The sequence below is a fragment of the Gopherus flavomarginatus genome, chromosome 9 (assembly GCF_025201925.1).
Source record: "Gopherus flavomarginatus isolate rGopFla2 chromosome 9, rGopFla2.mat.asm, whole genome shotgun sequence".
Classification (NCBI taxonomy): Eukaryota; Metazoa; Chordata; order Testudines; family Testudinidae; genus Gopherus; species Gopherus flavomarginatus.
The window spans coordinates 60,809,209-60,826,454 of record NC_066625.1 but is presented as its reverse complement, the minus strand read 5'-3'; the positions used below and the strand labels follow the sequence as shown (position 1 = coordinate 60,826,454).

Here is a 17,246-nt window from a genome sequence, read left to right as displayed (position 1 = left end):
CAGAGGCACAATCCATTAGAGTAGTGTTTCCCAAACTTGGGACACTGCTTGTGCAGGGAAGCCCCTGGTGGGCCGGGCTGGTTTGTTTACCTGCTGCGTCCACAGGTCTGGCTGATCACAGCTCTGGGCCAGTGGGAGCTGCTGGGCCAGTGGGAGCCACGATCGGCCAGACTGCGGATGTGGCAGGTAAACAAACCGGTTTGGCCGATGTACATAGCAGAGTGGCATTGCTGGCATACGATGGTGTATATTACATTGGTGGACGTGAAGGTGAATGAACCGGTGATGGTGTGGATGATCTGGACAGTCTCTATGGAAAAGGATAAATGGATACAAATCAGATATTAGGAATGGCAATATACAAAAACCTGTAGAACACTTCAATTTCCCTGAACACACAATAGCAGATTTAAAGGTAGCCATCCTGCAGCAAAAAAACTTCAGGACCAGACTTCAAAGAGAAACTGCTGAGCTTCAGTTCATCTGCAAATTTGACACCATCAGCTCAGGATTAAACAAAGACTGCGAATGGCTCGCCAACTACAAAAGCAGTTTCTCCTCCCTTGGTGTTCATAACTCAACTGCTAGAAGAGGGCCTCATCCTCCCTGATTGAACTAACCTCATTATCCCTAGCCTGATTCTTGCTTGCATATTTATACTTGCCTCTGGAAATTTCCACTACATGCATCTGACGAAGTGGGTATTCACCCACGAAAGCTCATGCTCCAACACGTCTGTTAGTCTATAAGGTGTCACAGGACTCTTTGCTGCTATTATAGATCCAGACTAAGATGGCTACCCCTCTGATACTTTGCTGAAAAGGCCCTCATTAACCTCAATGAACAGAGAAGCATAAAACCTTATGGATTTTAATAAAACAACAACAGGCAATGCTATTTTAAAATGCACTCTATAAAAATGAATTTGAAAGACAAAAAACTTAATTTGATTAACATTCAAGTTGGCAGTGTCCCTTTAAAACAATGTGTTGAAATGACTGCCATTAATTGTTAAAGCGCAGAGGCTCCAATTTGTCCAGCTAAATATACCATTACTGCCATTTTGGTTTTAAAGAAAAAAAAAGGATTAAGTAGGTTTACCTGGGAAGTTATTTAGGTATTTTATATAAATATCTCTATACATGCATACTTTACCACACAGATTAGTCACACACCAAAATCTTTTATTTAAATCAGTCTCCCTATCTCCTGCCTACACTAAAAAGAAAAAAAAGTGATCATAGGAAAAGGAGCAGGGGCTGGATGGATAGTGTAAAACAATTACAACGTGATCTTATACTCACACCAACCTTAGAAAATAAAGTTAATCATATTTTGGAGCACCTCGTAAGGTCTTTGGGGCATAAGCTGCCCTTTATTATATCTTTGTACAGTGCCTAGCAGAATATGTGATAACATATTGGAGTAGCACCTCAGGGCTAACAATAACTTTAAGAAACTGTCTGTAAGGGAAAATGCAAAGTTTCACTTTATTCCCAGGTAGCCCCAATTCCACAACCTCGTTGCTTCCAATTCAAAGGGGGTGGTTCCAGCTTTGCAGTGACTGTTAAATTCCATTTCAGGCAAGCCACAGCTGCATAACACTTCTAACATGGGCGTAGACAACCGGGGACTAAACATTTAGGGATTGCATTAATAAAGAAAGAAAACTGAATTTTGAACAGATTGTACATTTCGCTTTATAATAATTGTATAAATTTAGTCCAAAATGACTCATTAAAGTGATATTCAATGGGTATATTATGATATTTTACCTCTGGCTTCCCATATAAAACAGAAATGGTCTACACTACTGTCAAGCTTCATCTAATCTCAGAAGTACCATGGGAATGACACTGAGGCAGAAATGGGCTTTCCACTGGCTAACTGAGGGCAGAGTTAGCCAAAGGAGAATTCCTGGATTAACATTCTGGTTCAATTGAGCTGGAAGATCAGGTTGCAATCCTAAAACTACTCTTCCAAATAAATATGGGGAGGGCTCCCTTCTCGTTCAAGCTAGATAACTTATCCTTAATGTTTAATATGGCTCTCTCATTCAGAATTAGTTTACTATTTAAAATCTGACTTTTCTCCTCCTTTGGGACAAAATTCTGCCATCCGTATTCAGGCAAAACTCCTTGTAAAAGGAATGGTAATTTGCATAAGTAAAGACTGCAAACTTTGGCCCCTTATTAGTATAATGCATGGATCATAATAATTTTTGGAATTACACAACATAGGTTTATCATCTTACTGCTCATTCTATAGTCCACTCTCATGATTTCCAGGCTTTATGTAGAATATAAAATGCCTGCTTTCTATCAAAAGTATTGTGCCTTTATTTGATAAGCCTTAGAGAGTGCTTCTTTCCAAATAAACCTAGCTGTTTCTAGAGCCATACATATGTGCTCTAAAAGCAAAGGACTTCTCTGTTGTGCTGTGCTGGATAAAACTGGATCTTGGAAAACAGCCTGCTGAAGTCAGTAACAAAATTCTCAGTGATGTCAATGGGACTAGGCTTTTGCTTTAAGTGCATTGTTTACCATGTGGAGTTTAGAAGTATGTAACAGTGTATATAACACACACAAATTGTTTTGTGTGTACATTACACTCTGGTCAACATGGGTTGTTCAAACATGGGTTCATAGAGTTGGGCATCCATACCCATTTATACATCACAATTAATGGCCCGATTTTCAAGGGTGCTTCACACTTGCAGCTGTGATTGACCTACAGATGCTCAGCAAATATTTGGCTGTGGGTGCTTGGCACTTTTGAAAATCAGGGTTTTTAATTTCAGAGTCTAAATATGGATTGAGATGTGCAATTTTAAACACCCAGATTTGAAACTTTTGGGCTGTATATAAAAATAAAAGCACCCTTTAAAAAGCAGCTGAAAAGCTAATTTGATTTTAGAAAATTTTCATCATTTTCAGACTCTAAAAATCAATGTAATCTTTTCAGGATGTGACCAGCCTCTCTTGAAAAGTAATGTTGAAAACAGCAGCATAAATACCTTCCAATGTATCAGTACCTTCCAAACCTTTTCAGTTAAACTTGAATTTCTGGTGCACATGCAACACGACAATGAACACGCTAGCATTTAATTTAAAGAAAAAGGTGCAAAATGAAAGTGCCTTATCAATTCAACAAGAAAAGCTATACCAATAACTACTTTTTATATTAATTAAAACAATATATAAACAATATCTCTTTTGCTATATATAGTCTTCATGCCCATTTACCCTGTAATATATTATAATGCTATTGTTGCTATTGCTATGGACCCTTTTCGTGCCATTCTGCCTACTGGCAATCAATGGTAGATAAAAAATTCGTCCTTCATGAAACAATGAGCAAGTTGTGCAAACTGATGCTGAAACCTCTGCAGTACACACCAGTCGCTGGACTCTGCTGTGATCAACAAATTGATTGTTCTGTTGAAAGTCTGTGGGCAGTGAACTACAAGGAAAAAGAAACCTTCTGAGTTTAGTACCCTCATTCTGTGTAAACAGAGGTCAAAGATTGAGAAGTCGAGACAGAAAAAGGGTCCATATTTGTAGGCATAATGGAAATCATATGCATGAGAAAAACAAGTTCAACTTTGTTTCATTGTTTCCCATTCTTTGCCTGACCTCGACCGCCAAAAGATGTGCAGTGTGTTGGCTCCCTAGGTCTGTGCAGGGCCATATAAAGTGTCTTGGTTTTCTTTTTTTTTTCTTTATTTTTAATGTTTGTACTTCAGACATTCTAGAAGTGCTTAGGTGATATATTTACCCATCAATTTGCATTGCTGGCTCAAATTCTGAAGTGAATAACTCCTTGTACAATGGAGGAAAATGAAGTCGTACAATGTCTGGGTATATTGCTTTAAATGCCATAAGTTTTTCTGTATGTCGTCCACACAGTGCTCTTAAAGTAGACACTTTGCATATTAACTGGAAAAAAAACACACAAGAAAAATACAGTCATACACAAAACAGGATCAACAACTTCTAGTTTACCTTGACTGTTTTCCTTAAAGATGAATTTTAGCAGCTTAAAGATGCACTTACTTGTTTGATTCAAAGAGAGGAAAGAACTAAACAGCAGGGATTTGGGGGGACCTAACTCCATTTCTGTAGTAGGGCTGAAATAGTAACCTGTGTGGCAGAAACATTCACTGGAGTAGTTGGGGGAATAGAGAGGGAAGGTATAAAGAGAGGAGACACTTGACGGCTTTTCATGAAGCTCAAAGTTAAAATTACATTTCTCTAACCCCTCTAGTTCTTTCTGCCCTCTACCTCAACCTGTTCTTTCCCCCTCTGGGTTCTGTTAGGAAGTGGTTGAAACTAGGCAGGCTGGATTTTGAACAAGCAAGTCTAGAAAAGGAGAGGGATGCAAAGGACCAATGAGAGCTGTTAGTCAGACAGTAATTATGCTGCTGCTACCAGTGTAGAATGCTTTCATGTTCAGAGGATAAGGCACAGTTTTTGGTGCTCACCTTTGTTAGAATTCCATCTTCTCGGTGATTCTTCTGCAGGACGTGCTGAAGTGCTAGCTGAATCTTCTGTTGGAGTTTTTCGATTTTTACCTTTTCCTGAAGCCATGAACGATCTAAGTGTAAAGGAAGTGAATATTTCTAGTATTGCACGCTGGCATCACAATATGCAAAGAAATGTTTTTAGAGCCTATGCCACATTCACCTTTCCTGTTGCCAACCTCCCTTCCATTCCAATGGAGTTTTATACAGGAAGTATAAGAGGATCTCAGCAAGCTTGAACCATATTCGTTAATGTGTCACATGCTAATAAGACTGTATTACGTAATAAACAAAATTAAGCTAGCAATATTTTCATCCGGGAGACGACGAGATTATGTAATGAATGACTAACCAAAGGATCTTTCTTTTTGACGCATAGAAAACAATAGAAACAAATAGTTTTAAGAAAAACATATTTAAAAGAAATCATTCCTGTGCACTTCTTGGCAAACAAGGAGCATTACAGACATTACCAAGGTGGCAGAACCAAACAATTCTGTGGTTCTTGCACTAAGAAAACACAACACTAAACACTCTTGAGCTGCCAAATGGCATGATAATGTAGCTACCATTCTGCAAATCAGGGGACACCTGCCACCCTTATTCACATGGTAATACCCTGCTCCTCGAGGAGATCCATTAGTTTCAATGGGATTACTCACAGAGACATGTACTACTCAACACAGACTAAGGGCAACAAAATATGGGCATATATTAGGATGAATCGTTTGAGCAAAATTACCCTAGCACCCACCTTTAAATATATTTGTTAAAGTAAAATCCAGAGTAGGAAATGATTAGGGAAGGGGCATACAAGAAAGTGATGACATTACAGACCCTACCAGATTATCATTCAGGCATACTCCATAATAAAAGAATCACTAGATTCCATCAAACAAATGTAGAGTGATATTTTACATCTTACCTGCAGACATTAAAACAAATGCAGAAAACAAAGCAATCTCATCTTCTGTCAGGTGCATAGAACATAAGCTCTTTCCAAATTCAAACACAAAACTAATGAAGTCTTCACAACCTGCCAAATGGAAGGTACGTATCATTCAGGATTTCTGATGAGACTGCCTCAAGTGATGGGACAGTTATTTTATTCTGAGGGAGGAGGCTAATGGATGTGAAATACCTACAAGACCAAGGCTCATCTCTTTAAAGAAGTATGGATTGGTGACAGTTGTATCATAAAGTTGAAGCTAGTAGCCTATTATGGGCCATTTTTATACACCTCCAACTTCCCCCAATCTTCCTGAAGTTTTGTATCTTTTTCTGGTGAACTACCACTACACTTTCCAAATATCTAAAAATTTTGGGGCTGACTTGATCTCCAAATGACTTCGCCTAAAAATTTAAAATTGGTTTTGTTTCATTGATGAAGGAAGTGCCTTTGGTATTTTTGGGAGGGGGTGCAGGAAAATGCATAAGGAGCTGTTTTAAAGTGTATCAAGAGCAACTGTACTATATATGTTCATAAAAATAAAATGACCTCCATCTGACTCCAGCTACTGGGTAGTGCCAGAGGGTGAGGCAGAAAAAGGAGGAAGGAAGAGAGAGGAGACCTGGGGGGAAATAGGGTGGGACAGCAGTATGGAAAATGCATGGATATAATGGGTTGGGGACCTAGCGGACATGAACCTGATTTAGAGTTTTTTGACACTCATGGAGAGCAAATTTAAAAGGTTAAGGTTGAAAGTATATTTCAGTGGAGTCCAGCTAGAAGCCCACATACAATATTACTATCTGAACTGCTCATGTCCATACTTTGTACCTTTGGGTGTTTTAAACAGGTGCAGAATATCTGTAAAATGATACTGCCAGTTCTTCACTGCCATATTATCCTTCACCACTCTATGTTATCTTAGCCAATTTACATCGCATATACAAACTTAATAGTATCTTCCAGATAAAATTGGCAAAAATATACACAAAAGGTCAAAATGGCAAATGACTGGGAAATTGAAAAAAATGCACTTTTTATTCAAGTGATCTACTGTCAATAATCTCCCAGCAATGTTATTTTCATCTTTGTGTATATATGTTCTTGAAAGATTAAAAAGAAGACCGGCAGCTTTGGAAGGATAACATTGTGGTGTCCAAATTCACCCAAGAACTTTCTTTTCTGTATAGTTAGAATGTAGCAAATACTACTCGTTATCAAATCTGGGTGCCTGAACTGGACGCATATTCAAATTAGTAGTGACCTGTTTAAAACAGGTATCTGGGTGCCTGATCTGAACACCAAGGGCCCAATTCTGCATTCTGTTACATGATTTCAATTTTCATTGAACTAAACTGGTCCCAAATTTAGTCAGCCAACTTTAAGAAGTGGACCCATACATAGTACCTTACATAATAAGCAATCCAAGACTATCTCGATTTTGAGTTACCTTTAAACTTTTCCCTTTGTATACCTAACACAGTGTTTAAATCCCAGTCTATTTTTTGTATATGGTCCGCTTTCAGTTTCTAACCTCTTTTCTGCTTGTTTTTAAACAGAGTATTTGAGATTTTCTTACCTAGTGACTTGAAAACATCTGGGCTAGCGTACTTGCCGTCAAAGTATACTGTGTTGTTTTGGGAGTCAAAGGCACGGCACATTCTGATAAACACAACCTCTAAAGATCCTAGATGCAAACAATACACAGATTTGATTATTTTAATAGGGATTTCAGTTACAAAGAGCAAAATGGAAGAACCTTTAAAAAAAGGATTTTAAAATGTAATATAGACTGCATTCAATATAGGTCCAGTACTGTGGTGGTTCTGCAGTTATAACTGAGAATGGTTTGATTTACCATGAGCATTAAAGGAAAACTCTAAATCAGAATAAATCCAGTGTACCTCCACTGAAGTCCAGGCAATTAAATTGGATTTACACTGGTGAACATATAAGAACTTCTCCATTTATTTGTAAACCACATCATTTATATAATATTTTCCCTATAACAAAGTCTGAACTTTTACCTGGAAAAGAGCTATTCACTGTTATCAAAACAAATCAGAAATCTATGTGCTCGTCCCAGTCATTTGTACCCACTCAATACTTCCACTGTTTCTAACGGAAGCTCCACACAGATACATACACACACTTCCATCGAGAACATCTAAGATGAACACATGAATCCAAGGAAAGAGCTATAAACCTTGTTACGTTGTACTGAAAGAAACACAAGGAAATATCTGAAGTCAAAACTGGCTTCAATCATTTTACTTACATAGCATTTCCCTAGGTTAAAGGCTAGTTAGAAGCAGGCCTCAGAATTCACCAACATACCTGCTTTTAAAAGCACGATTTGATCATTTTGACACAGTTCCATAAAGCCATCAATGCGTTTGGCAAACTCCACGACATACTGTATAGCTTCTGTTATTTTGACTGCACATAACTGCCACATTACCTCCCTCTGCTGTTGAAGAGAAAGGGATAAATCACTATTCAAGCTTGTGTAAGCTCTTTTTCATAAAGGAAAATGAAATTGAAAAGCAAAGCAGGGCCCCCAAACCTCACCAGCGTTCATGAGTATAATTTAGGAGGTGGAGAGAGTAAACGAGCCTCTTAGAGGCATATGTATACGTGCAGCACTCATTTACTGTTGGCCGTGAGATCTAGGCTGGGACTTCTTGTCTCAAGCGACAAATTCTCTCCTCAGATGCCTGGGTACTGCTTCCAGTGATTTACACTGGATTTGTATGCATGCAACAGAAGGCAGAACTGGACCCAACAGACGTAACTAAGCTCTCAAAAACAATTCCATGCTTCTTACCAAGTACTTTGTTTCCTATTGAATTTAAATCAAATAACAAGGGGATCTTAGAAAATATATAATCACATATTATTTATGGTATTGGTAACCAGTCATTTGCACCACATGCATCTCAATAATTTAGAATGAAACTACGTATGTAGTGTAAAAATTGGGACTTTTTCATACAATAAATATTCTGCAGAGAACACAAGAAATATTTATCTAAACATAAGTGGGTTTAATAGTACTTCCCAAGAACTGTTTCACTAGTAAGTGCTTTGTGACAGATGGAAGGTGCTATGGAAACACAAACACTAATTACACATCACAAAACCCCTTGGAGGAGGACAGCATTGTGCTACCCACTGTACAGGTACACCAAGGCACTGTGAAATTAAGTGACTTGCCCACAGTTGCAGAGTGACTCAAAGGCAAAACTGTAAACAGAAACCAGGAATCCTTACACCCAGTTCTAGGATTTTAATCTCCAAATTGAAATGCACTCTCTTAAATAACAATTAACCCTCTGCATTACATATTAAGCAGCCAGTGCAATTTAGGGACCAGATTACAGCATGGCCCTATATTGTCATGCAGGAATGAAAACAGGAATAAGACATTTGCACATTCCATTCCCTGGTGCAGCTTCCTTGCACTGTGGCTGGAAGTGCAGAGCATTGGGTAATCCTTCCCTTCCCACACCCATCCAACGGTGGGCAGAGCCTCTGCGGTACTTCCCAAAACTCTGGCCAGTGCAGCTGAGCTGGCAGAAGGGCTGAGTCCTTTACCAAGAGTAAAAGTTTCTTTAGCCATATAAATAAAAAGAAAACAAGGGGGAAAAAGTGGGACCACTAAGCACTGAGGATGGGGTAGAGATTAAAGAATTTAGATTTGGCCCAACACCTAAATTAATGCTTTACCTTAGTTTTTAATATGGGTAATGGAGTAGCTCGGGGCAGTGGCAGGGTGGCTAATGGGAACAAGGATTTGGAAGTAGAATCTACCACATGTGAGATGGCGGGCAAACTCAAACAGCTTAATGGGACCATATTGAGTAGCTCAGATAATCTCCATCTAAGATTATTAAAGGAACTGGCACATGAAATTGCAAGCCGAATAACAAGGAATTTTAATCAGTTTGTAAACTTGGGAGCAATACCCTATGACTGGAGAATTGCAAATACAGTACCTATATTTGAGAGAGGAAAAAAAAAAGTGATCTGGGAAACTGTGGGCCAGTTAGTTTGACCTCAATTATATGCAAGGTCTTGGAACAAATTTTGAAAGAGAGAGTAGTTAAGGACATACAGGTAAATAGTAATTAGGATAAAATACAACATGGGTTTACAAAAGGTAGATTGTGCCAGACCAATCTGATCTCTTTCTTTGAGAAGATAACTGATTTACGATACTAAGGAAATGCAACAGATCGAATCTACCTGGATTTCAGTAAAGCATTTGATACAGTTCCACATGGAAATTATTAAACGGGAGAAGATGGAGATTAATAAAAGAATCAAAAGGTGGATAAGGAACTGATTAAAGGGGAGACTACAATGGGTCATGCTGAAAGATGAACTGTCAGGCTAGAAAGAGGTTACTAGTGGAGTTCCTCAGGGATTGGTCTTGGGACTGATAGTATTTAACATTTTCATAAATGATCTTGGCAAAAAAAAGCAGAAATGAGCTAATAAAATTTGCAGATGACACAAAGTTGGGAGGTATTGCCAATATGGAGGAGGATCAGAATATCATACAAGATGATTTGGGTGACCTAGAAAACAGAAGTAATAGAAATGGGATGAAATTTAATAGTGTGAAGTGCAAGGTCATTTACTCAGGGACTAACAACAACAATTTTTGCTGTAAGCTAAGGATGCATCAGCTGGAAGCGACAGAGGAGGAAAACGACCAATACAGCAAGTCTATCACAGTATGATTATCAGATGTGATTATGAAAAAGGCTAATGCGATCCTAGGATGCATCAGGCAAGGTATTTCCAGTAGAGATAGGGAACTGTTATTACCATTATACAAGGCACTAGTGAGACCTCATCTAGAATACTAAGTCCAGTTGTGGTCTCCCATGTTTAAAAAAGATGAATTCAAACTGGAACAGATGCAGAGAAGGACTACAGGATGCTCAGAAGAATGAAGAATCAAACTTATGGGAGGAGATTTCAGGAGCTTGCAGGAGGTCAGACTAGGTGATCATGATGGTGCCTTCTGGCTGCACAGTCTATGAGTATTATACTACTGGTTAGGCCTAGAAGTAGAATGATTGTCCCCAAGCTCATGGGAGCGCAGGTACTGCTCCCTCCCTGCATCCATGGGAGCTCCTATCCCTCTCAAAGGGGCAGGGGGTTGGCCATGACTCCCTCTCCACATGGAGCTGTACAGGGTTTGTGCAGTCTGTGCACCCACCATGCAGGCAGAGACGGGGTTTGTCCCCAAGTGCAAGGAGCAGGAATGGAAGTATGACTCAGAAAGCCAGTGTCAGGAATGAGGACCTGCAGCAGAGCTAATCTTGAGCCCCCTCATCAGTACAGCTGGCCTGCAGCAGGCTGCTTGATTAGCCACGCAACCTGATTGACTGTTGAGGCTGGCTTCTAAGCCAGCAGCAGCAGCTCCTCACTGGCTTCGCAATTCTCATGCCCACAACTGTGCCTGCTCCTGTGTTACGTGGTTCCTGCTGCTCCTGTCTTGCACCTAGTCTTGCCTGAGACTCCAGTGATTTGACCCTTGGCTCTGGCTTCTGACTACTGGCTCCAGCTTGACCCTGGCTACTGACTACAGTTCTGACCCCAAACACTAGGCCTGCCACCTTCTCTAACAACTAGACTAGACTGTCCTCATTCCAGTTGGCTGATAGCCAGTTTCTTCCCAAGGTTTCTACCAGGGCAGCACAACTGTACATCTCCCCTTACACAAGGCAGGGACCAAATGCACAAACAAAAAATACATTTAAAAAAATACACATAAAATGCACAAATACTCCAAAACACATACACTAAAAGAGAATCCGGGAAAGCAGCAATGTTGAAATGGACCCAAGGGTAATATCAAATTGCACATCAGTTTGCATGCAGGCTATTGATTGAGCCTGACCAGCTAACCTTTTATCCGAACCTCAGCTTTATTAACAGTATTGCCAACTTTCAAGATTTTAACAGTAGTCTCATGATACTTGATACATTTCTTAAAGAACTAGCTCCTGGAGTCAGGCCATTCTAAGAGAATCTCAGATCTCATTTAAAAAAAAGAAAAAGTTTCCACCCCTCCAAGTTGTGGAGAAAAGCTTGAAAACATGAACATGAAACATTCAAAAACCAGAAGAAAAATACCAAGACCCAAATCTTATGATTTTTAAATTAAATTCATGATTTTTTTGGGACCTGATTCCTGATGTTTGAGCTCTTGAGATTTGAAATACAGCATTAAGATACTAGGCCATTTATTGATACAGCTTGATGTCAACATAAGAAAGACAACACAGCCCACCTGTCCTCATACACATGTTCAGCAGTATGACATGGGTGACAAGAACCTGGGGTTTCTGAGTCTGGCCCTTCTAGTTTCTATTTAATCTTAAGGATTTTTGGTGCCTGAGTACACCACCAATTAAGCAACAGAAATGTAAACAGGACCTAGCTGTAGGGAGCACTCATTTCACTAATCCAGAGACTCATTTTACCATTTAGGAGTGGCACTCACCGGCTCTGTCTTCCTAACCCTTGTTCTTTAAGCACAGGTAACCAGGAGTATGTGCCACACCTGTAAAAACTCCACATGCGAGATCCAGAAAAATCACTACCCACTTGTGACTTGTCATTCCAGTTTATTATTAGTGACAAGTTAAAGGTGCAGGGTACATACTTCTCTCCTGCATACAAACCAACCAAAATTTCCTACTGGAAATAAAAAAAAAAACTGAAAAAGCTGAATTTAGCAGTTACCAGAATGTTATAAGATTAACAGCTTTAAAAAACATGAGAAGGCCTAAATATGTTATTTTATTTTGGCATTTTATTATACCTTGTTCTGGTAGTTCTCAATTTCTTCCTGCAGAAAAGTCTGCCATGTTATCTGCTGCAGCTCTTCTCTCAAGTACTGGCAAGTTTCCATGTGTGACTTTGAAATATTCTGTGCAAGATGTTCTAAAAGGGAGAGCAAGAAGTGGCATGCATTAAAAGAGCAAAGCTATCCCTGTGTGATTTCTGTACAGCAGAAGAGTGAACTGCAGAAATTACAATTAGAAACTTTAGTTATTATGAAAAGAACCTTAATCTATTTTCTGATATTTCCAATAGCTCCTTGGATTGTCCTTTTGAAAAATACTTTAAGACGTTTACAAAAAGATACAATTAAAGAAAAAAAAATCCTGGTCCCTAAGGGTATGTCTATACTGGAGCTGGGAGCAGTGTGGATGTTGTGGCAGGGAAGCAGCTCAAGCTAGCCACTGGAGCTTGGACCCAGGGCGTTGGGCAGACTTGGGACACAGGTGACCACCCTAAGCCCCAGCCCTTGCTGCACCATCCACACTTCTATTTTTAGTGCACTAGCTCAAGCATAGCTAGTGCGAGTCTGTTTACCTGGGCTGGGAGGCATGCTCCCTGCTGCAGCATAGACATACTGTAAGGGGCTAGTTATACTACATCTGGAGGTGTGACTGCAGCACATGTAGATATACCCAAGCTAGCTTTAATCTAGTTAGTCCAGACACCAATAACAGTTGAACCATAGCAGCATGGACTTTAGTGTGGGCTAGCCACCTGAGTAAGTTGCTGCTGTGCCTTAACTGCTATTGGTATCCAAACTAGCTAGATTAAATCACCCCTGAATTAAATTTAATTAAAATACTCCTGCAGTGTATACATACCTAATAGCTCTAAGAGTGTTCCCCTAGGGGTTGGAGACCATCCAGTAGAGGGCAGTGTACGCCCATTTACGCATGTTACTGGTTCACAAGTGCAGCTATAGGAAATTTTCAATAATGAACAAAAACTGGTAGATTTGCTCTGTTATTAGTTCATCACCAACTTAAAGCTTAGTTAAGATGTCTGGGTGAACCTGGGCTGAAGTAGGCATATTGAGATTTGAGAGAAGCAGCTCCTCTTTCCAGGAGCAATGACTGCCAAATAGGTTTTAAGGGAGGAAAACCCATCTGAAACTATGTAAAGGTAAAGCTCTGTGGAAACTTGTGAAAGCCTTGTGATCAGCAAATTCACAGTTTCACCTTGCTCTCGATGTAATGTACTGTACTAGCTGGTGGTCTTGATGTTTTTACTGAGACGGAAACCTGCCAGGGAACTGGGCAAAAACCTAAACTCCTTACTAGGAGCCACAGAAGAGTCAATGGGCCCATCAGTTTAGGGTGGAGGCACTTTAGTGGAGGTGGGGTGATGACAGCCCTGCTGGTGCTGTAAGCTGCTTCATGAATAAACAGCATTTCTCACCAGGGCTGTCAAACCAGCATCTTTCTCCAGAACTAAATCCATGAACATCTGAAATAAGAGAAATGTTTCCTCTAAAAAGGAATGTAAGGTATAGAGGACCCATCCTGTGAGATATCAGCTGGGACACTGTAACATAGAGGCTGCCGCCTTGGCAACTTTCTTTTGCTAGGCATGATTTTTTAAAAAGAAATCTTGGTAGAGTATACACTTTTTAGGGAACCAAGATAAAAAATTATACAAATGACATCTCAAATTTTCCTTAGTTTTAAAGTAGTAGTGTAGCCATTTCAACGTGAAGGAGGTTTACATACAGTATATTCATTCTAGAGGCCATCCTTCTTTTGCCAATATGCTTTGTTAAAACACATCTGAATGGTTTATCAATAACTGATTTGTACAGATTTGGGAGGAGGTTTTTCAAAGGCAGATGCCTAAAAAAATTGCTCTTAGACTTGCAACCTATCTCCCTGCCCACTCCTATTTAAGCACATAGAAACAGATCTATCAGAGAGCAAAATCCTGGTCCCCCTACTTGCACAGTTCTGCAATCAGTGCTTAATCTGGCTAAACCACCATGAACCTCTGGCCCTAAAATGATCTGAATGGTCATCCGGAACTCCCCTTTTAAGGCCCCTTGAGTCAGCTTTTCTGTGAAAGATGTGTTTCTTTGTTTGAAAAATTCTTTAATAAACTCACACCACAAAACAGGTTGTTTCACATCATGCTAAATGGACTAACTGAAGCCCTTTCTCAAGAGCAAGAAAATTCAATAAAGGTTTAAATTACAACCTTCAGTAAAAGCTGATCATATGCAACATCTAAATTATACAACATAGGGTATAAAGTAGTTGCCACCACAGCTTTCATATGCTCCAGCAACAATTTCATACATATATACTCTTAAAAACAACATTTGAACCTAGTCACAACATCTGACAGCTCGGGGAGGGGGATGTATTTGCAAGATACACTGGGCTAGATTTGATAGAGGGACTAAGCACAAATCTAGGCCTCAGTTCAGGAAAGTATTTAATCACGTGCTTACATACTTTCCTGAACAAGGACCCTAGATTGGAAAATACTTAAATATGGTTATTACAGTGTTTCCCCCTGTCCATGTTGGCCAGCCAAACCATATTACAAACCAGTTTAAAAGATAAGTAACGTATTAAATCACCACTTTAAGCCAGGCTCCAAACTCAGCATCTCACACAGGATGAGCTAGCCTTCAATCCCCTTGCCTTTGTCAGATTATCCTTTAATAATCACCCATGAAAACATACACACAAAACCATTCGACTGAGACAAAGCTGCTGGCATAGTCTTTATTTTCAGATTTCTTCTTCCCGTTTTTACTTATCTAATTCTCAAATTATTTGAATTGAAACAGGGACATAATCCTCTGGTTGTAATGTCACAACAAACTGCACTGCAGAGAACTGGATTCCACAAGCAGAGGAGGAGGACTTCAAACAGGAGTAACAAAAAACCTGTTTTCATGCAAGATGTCCCTATTAAGAAAAATAGGGAGGGGGAAATCAAACTTGTGTTATGCTGATTTGTCAAAGAATATGATATTTTCCAAATAGATTGTTTTACTTTTAGTGATGTTGTAAATGAGTATTTAGCATGAATGTTACAGAAATAAACAAAACAGGTATTTTAAAACCTCTGGTTGTTCAATTAAGCACACTGGGATTTAAAAACCACAATGCTGGCAAACCACCTTACAGAGCCCTTCCTAACACAAGTCACTAAAGTACTTTTATGGAGTTCAGTACTCAAGAAGACATTCAGGGAGAAAAATGTAGGGCAGAACATGCTAAGTAAAGCTGTCACTATAAGGGCTCTAGGGAAATTAACAGAACTTCCTAGTATTCATTCCCTAATGAATTTGGGACCAGATTCTCCTCTACTTCATACTGGAGTCACCTGAGTAAACTGGGTCTAAAAAGCCATCAAATTAGAATAGCATTCTGGACCCATATGTCACAGGTGCAAATGACTCCAAAATAGTAGAGAATCAGGCCTATTCATTTTATGCTGGAAAACAGAGTAGAGATGGGGAAAATATTAGTCTGATAATTTAGAAAAATGATGCTGTTCTTCATCAAATAAATGACTCAAGGAATATTATTTGCACAGTTCTAAATATAATTTTAACTAACTGCCAGCATTCATGGTTCACCCTACCTCCAACAGGATTCTAAACCAGGGGATACCACCCAAATCCCATAAGCAAGAAGCCAGTGGGATTTGCTGGTCTGATTCTGTATGGTGCTGAGTGCCATCAACTGCCAGCTGAAGTTCAAGGTGCTGAGCGCTTCATGGAACACTTCTTACAGCTTTCCCAAAACAGCAAGGCTGTGTGTAATTTTAGAGCAGCATTCACAGAAGGCTAATGTGTTACTCTGAATCCAAAGGGTATTATTAAAGCAATTACAATGGAAACTTTTCTCTCTTATTACCTAATTCTGCCATGGACACAGTTGGCGAGGTCTCCCCATTTGTAAAAGAACAATAAGGGAAGAAGCCCGATGCTGGTGTGTAGTCACATATTGGTTCTGGTTTGATTCCATTAATATCAAGACCCGACTGATCTGGAGAAGGTTGTATGTCTAAGTAGAAGCTGCTAACTGCAGAGTCTGCTTTGCTACCTTCAGGGGTATGCCCATCAATGTAATTACTGAGGTCATCATGTAGCTCTGTTAGCCCGTTGGTGGTGATACTGTATGTTGGTGTCAGTGGTTCTGCCTCTCCAGGTTGCTGTTGGTGATCTCGCTGTTGCTGCTGCATTCGATGTTTCTGCACCTCTGCGTACAAGCTGTCCCTCTGTTTTTTTGACATTCGACCGAACTTTACAGCTGAAATATATACACAAAACACACTTTATTTCAATACATCACCACTGCACCATAACCATCCTAAGCACTTAGATCCCAGTTATGAACACATTACGAAAACCTAGATCTGTGCAAATATCTCCAGGTACCTACAGGAAACTCACAACTTAGCTACCACACTTCCTGCTACACCTTATATTCTTTAAATGGCAATTTTAATAAAACATTTAATTTAACCATTTGCTTTTATTGTTATTTTGGTAATTCATTAGCTCTCCAACTGTATAGATAATAGATCATATTCATTCCAGGTTCACCTCCACAGATGTCAGAGTTACAACATCAAGGCAATCAAATCTCATCACTGTTGGATGACAATTAAAAATGAAATTTGGTGGTATGAAACCAATAGCACAATTCCTATTGCATGTACACATATAAGTGTAGCCAACATATAATTAGGTATACGCTGGTGGGCTCTGTCCAGAAGAGGCTCAAATAATGAGTTTTTTAGAAATCAGGACTGAGGCACATGGAAAAACTATAGAGCCAGCTTGACAACAGACATTTATTAGTGTTCCAAGTTTGTCAGTGTGATAAACAAAGACATTTACTCAATGATTTATAGTAAATAAATCCACAAGATAAGTATGCTTCATGAAAAGAT

The 17,246-nt window shown here is 39.4% G+C and overlaps 1 protein-coding gene across 1 annotated transcript in view; it reads right to left on the bottom strand.

Annotated features, from left to right (window-relative positions):
- Nucleotides 1-3,211: 3,211 nt before the first annotated feature.
- Nucleotides 3,212-17,246, bottom strand: part of RORA (RAR related orphan receptor A) — a 561,431-nt gene continuing 547,396 nt past the window's right edge. Inside the window, 9 exon segments of the mRNA XM_050967007.1 lie at nucleotides 3,212-3,329; nucleotides 3,332-3,462; nucleotides 3,778-3,938; nucleotides 4,484-4,596; nucleotides 5,448-5,558; nucleotides 7,051-7,158; nucleotides 7,809-7,941; nucleotides 12,316-12,437; nucleotides 16,205-16,600. Of these exon segments, the coding sequence (XP_050822964.1) occupies nucleotides 3,307-3,329; nucleotides 3,332-3,462; nucleotides 3,778-3,938; nucleotides 4,484-4,596; nucleotides 5,448-5,558; nucleotides 7,051-7,158; nucleotides 7,809-7,941; nucleotides 12,316-12,437; nucleotides 16,205-16,600 (1,298 nt within the window). The 3' untranslated portion in view covers nucleotides 3,212-3,306.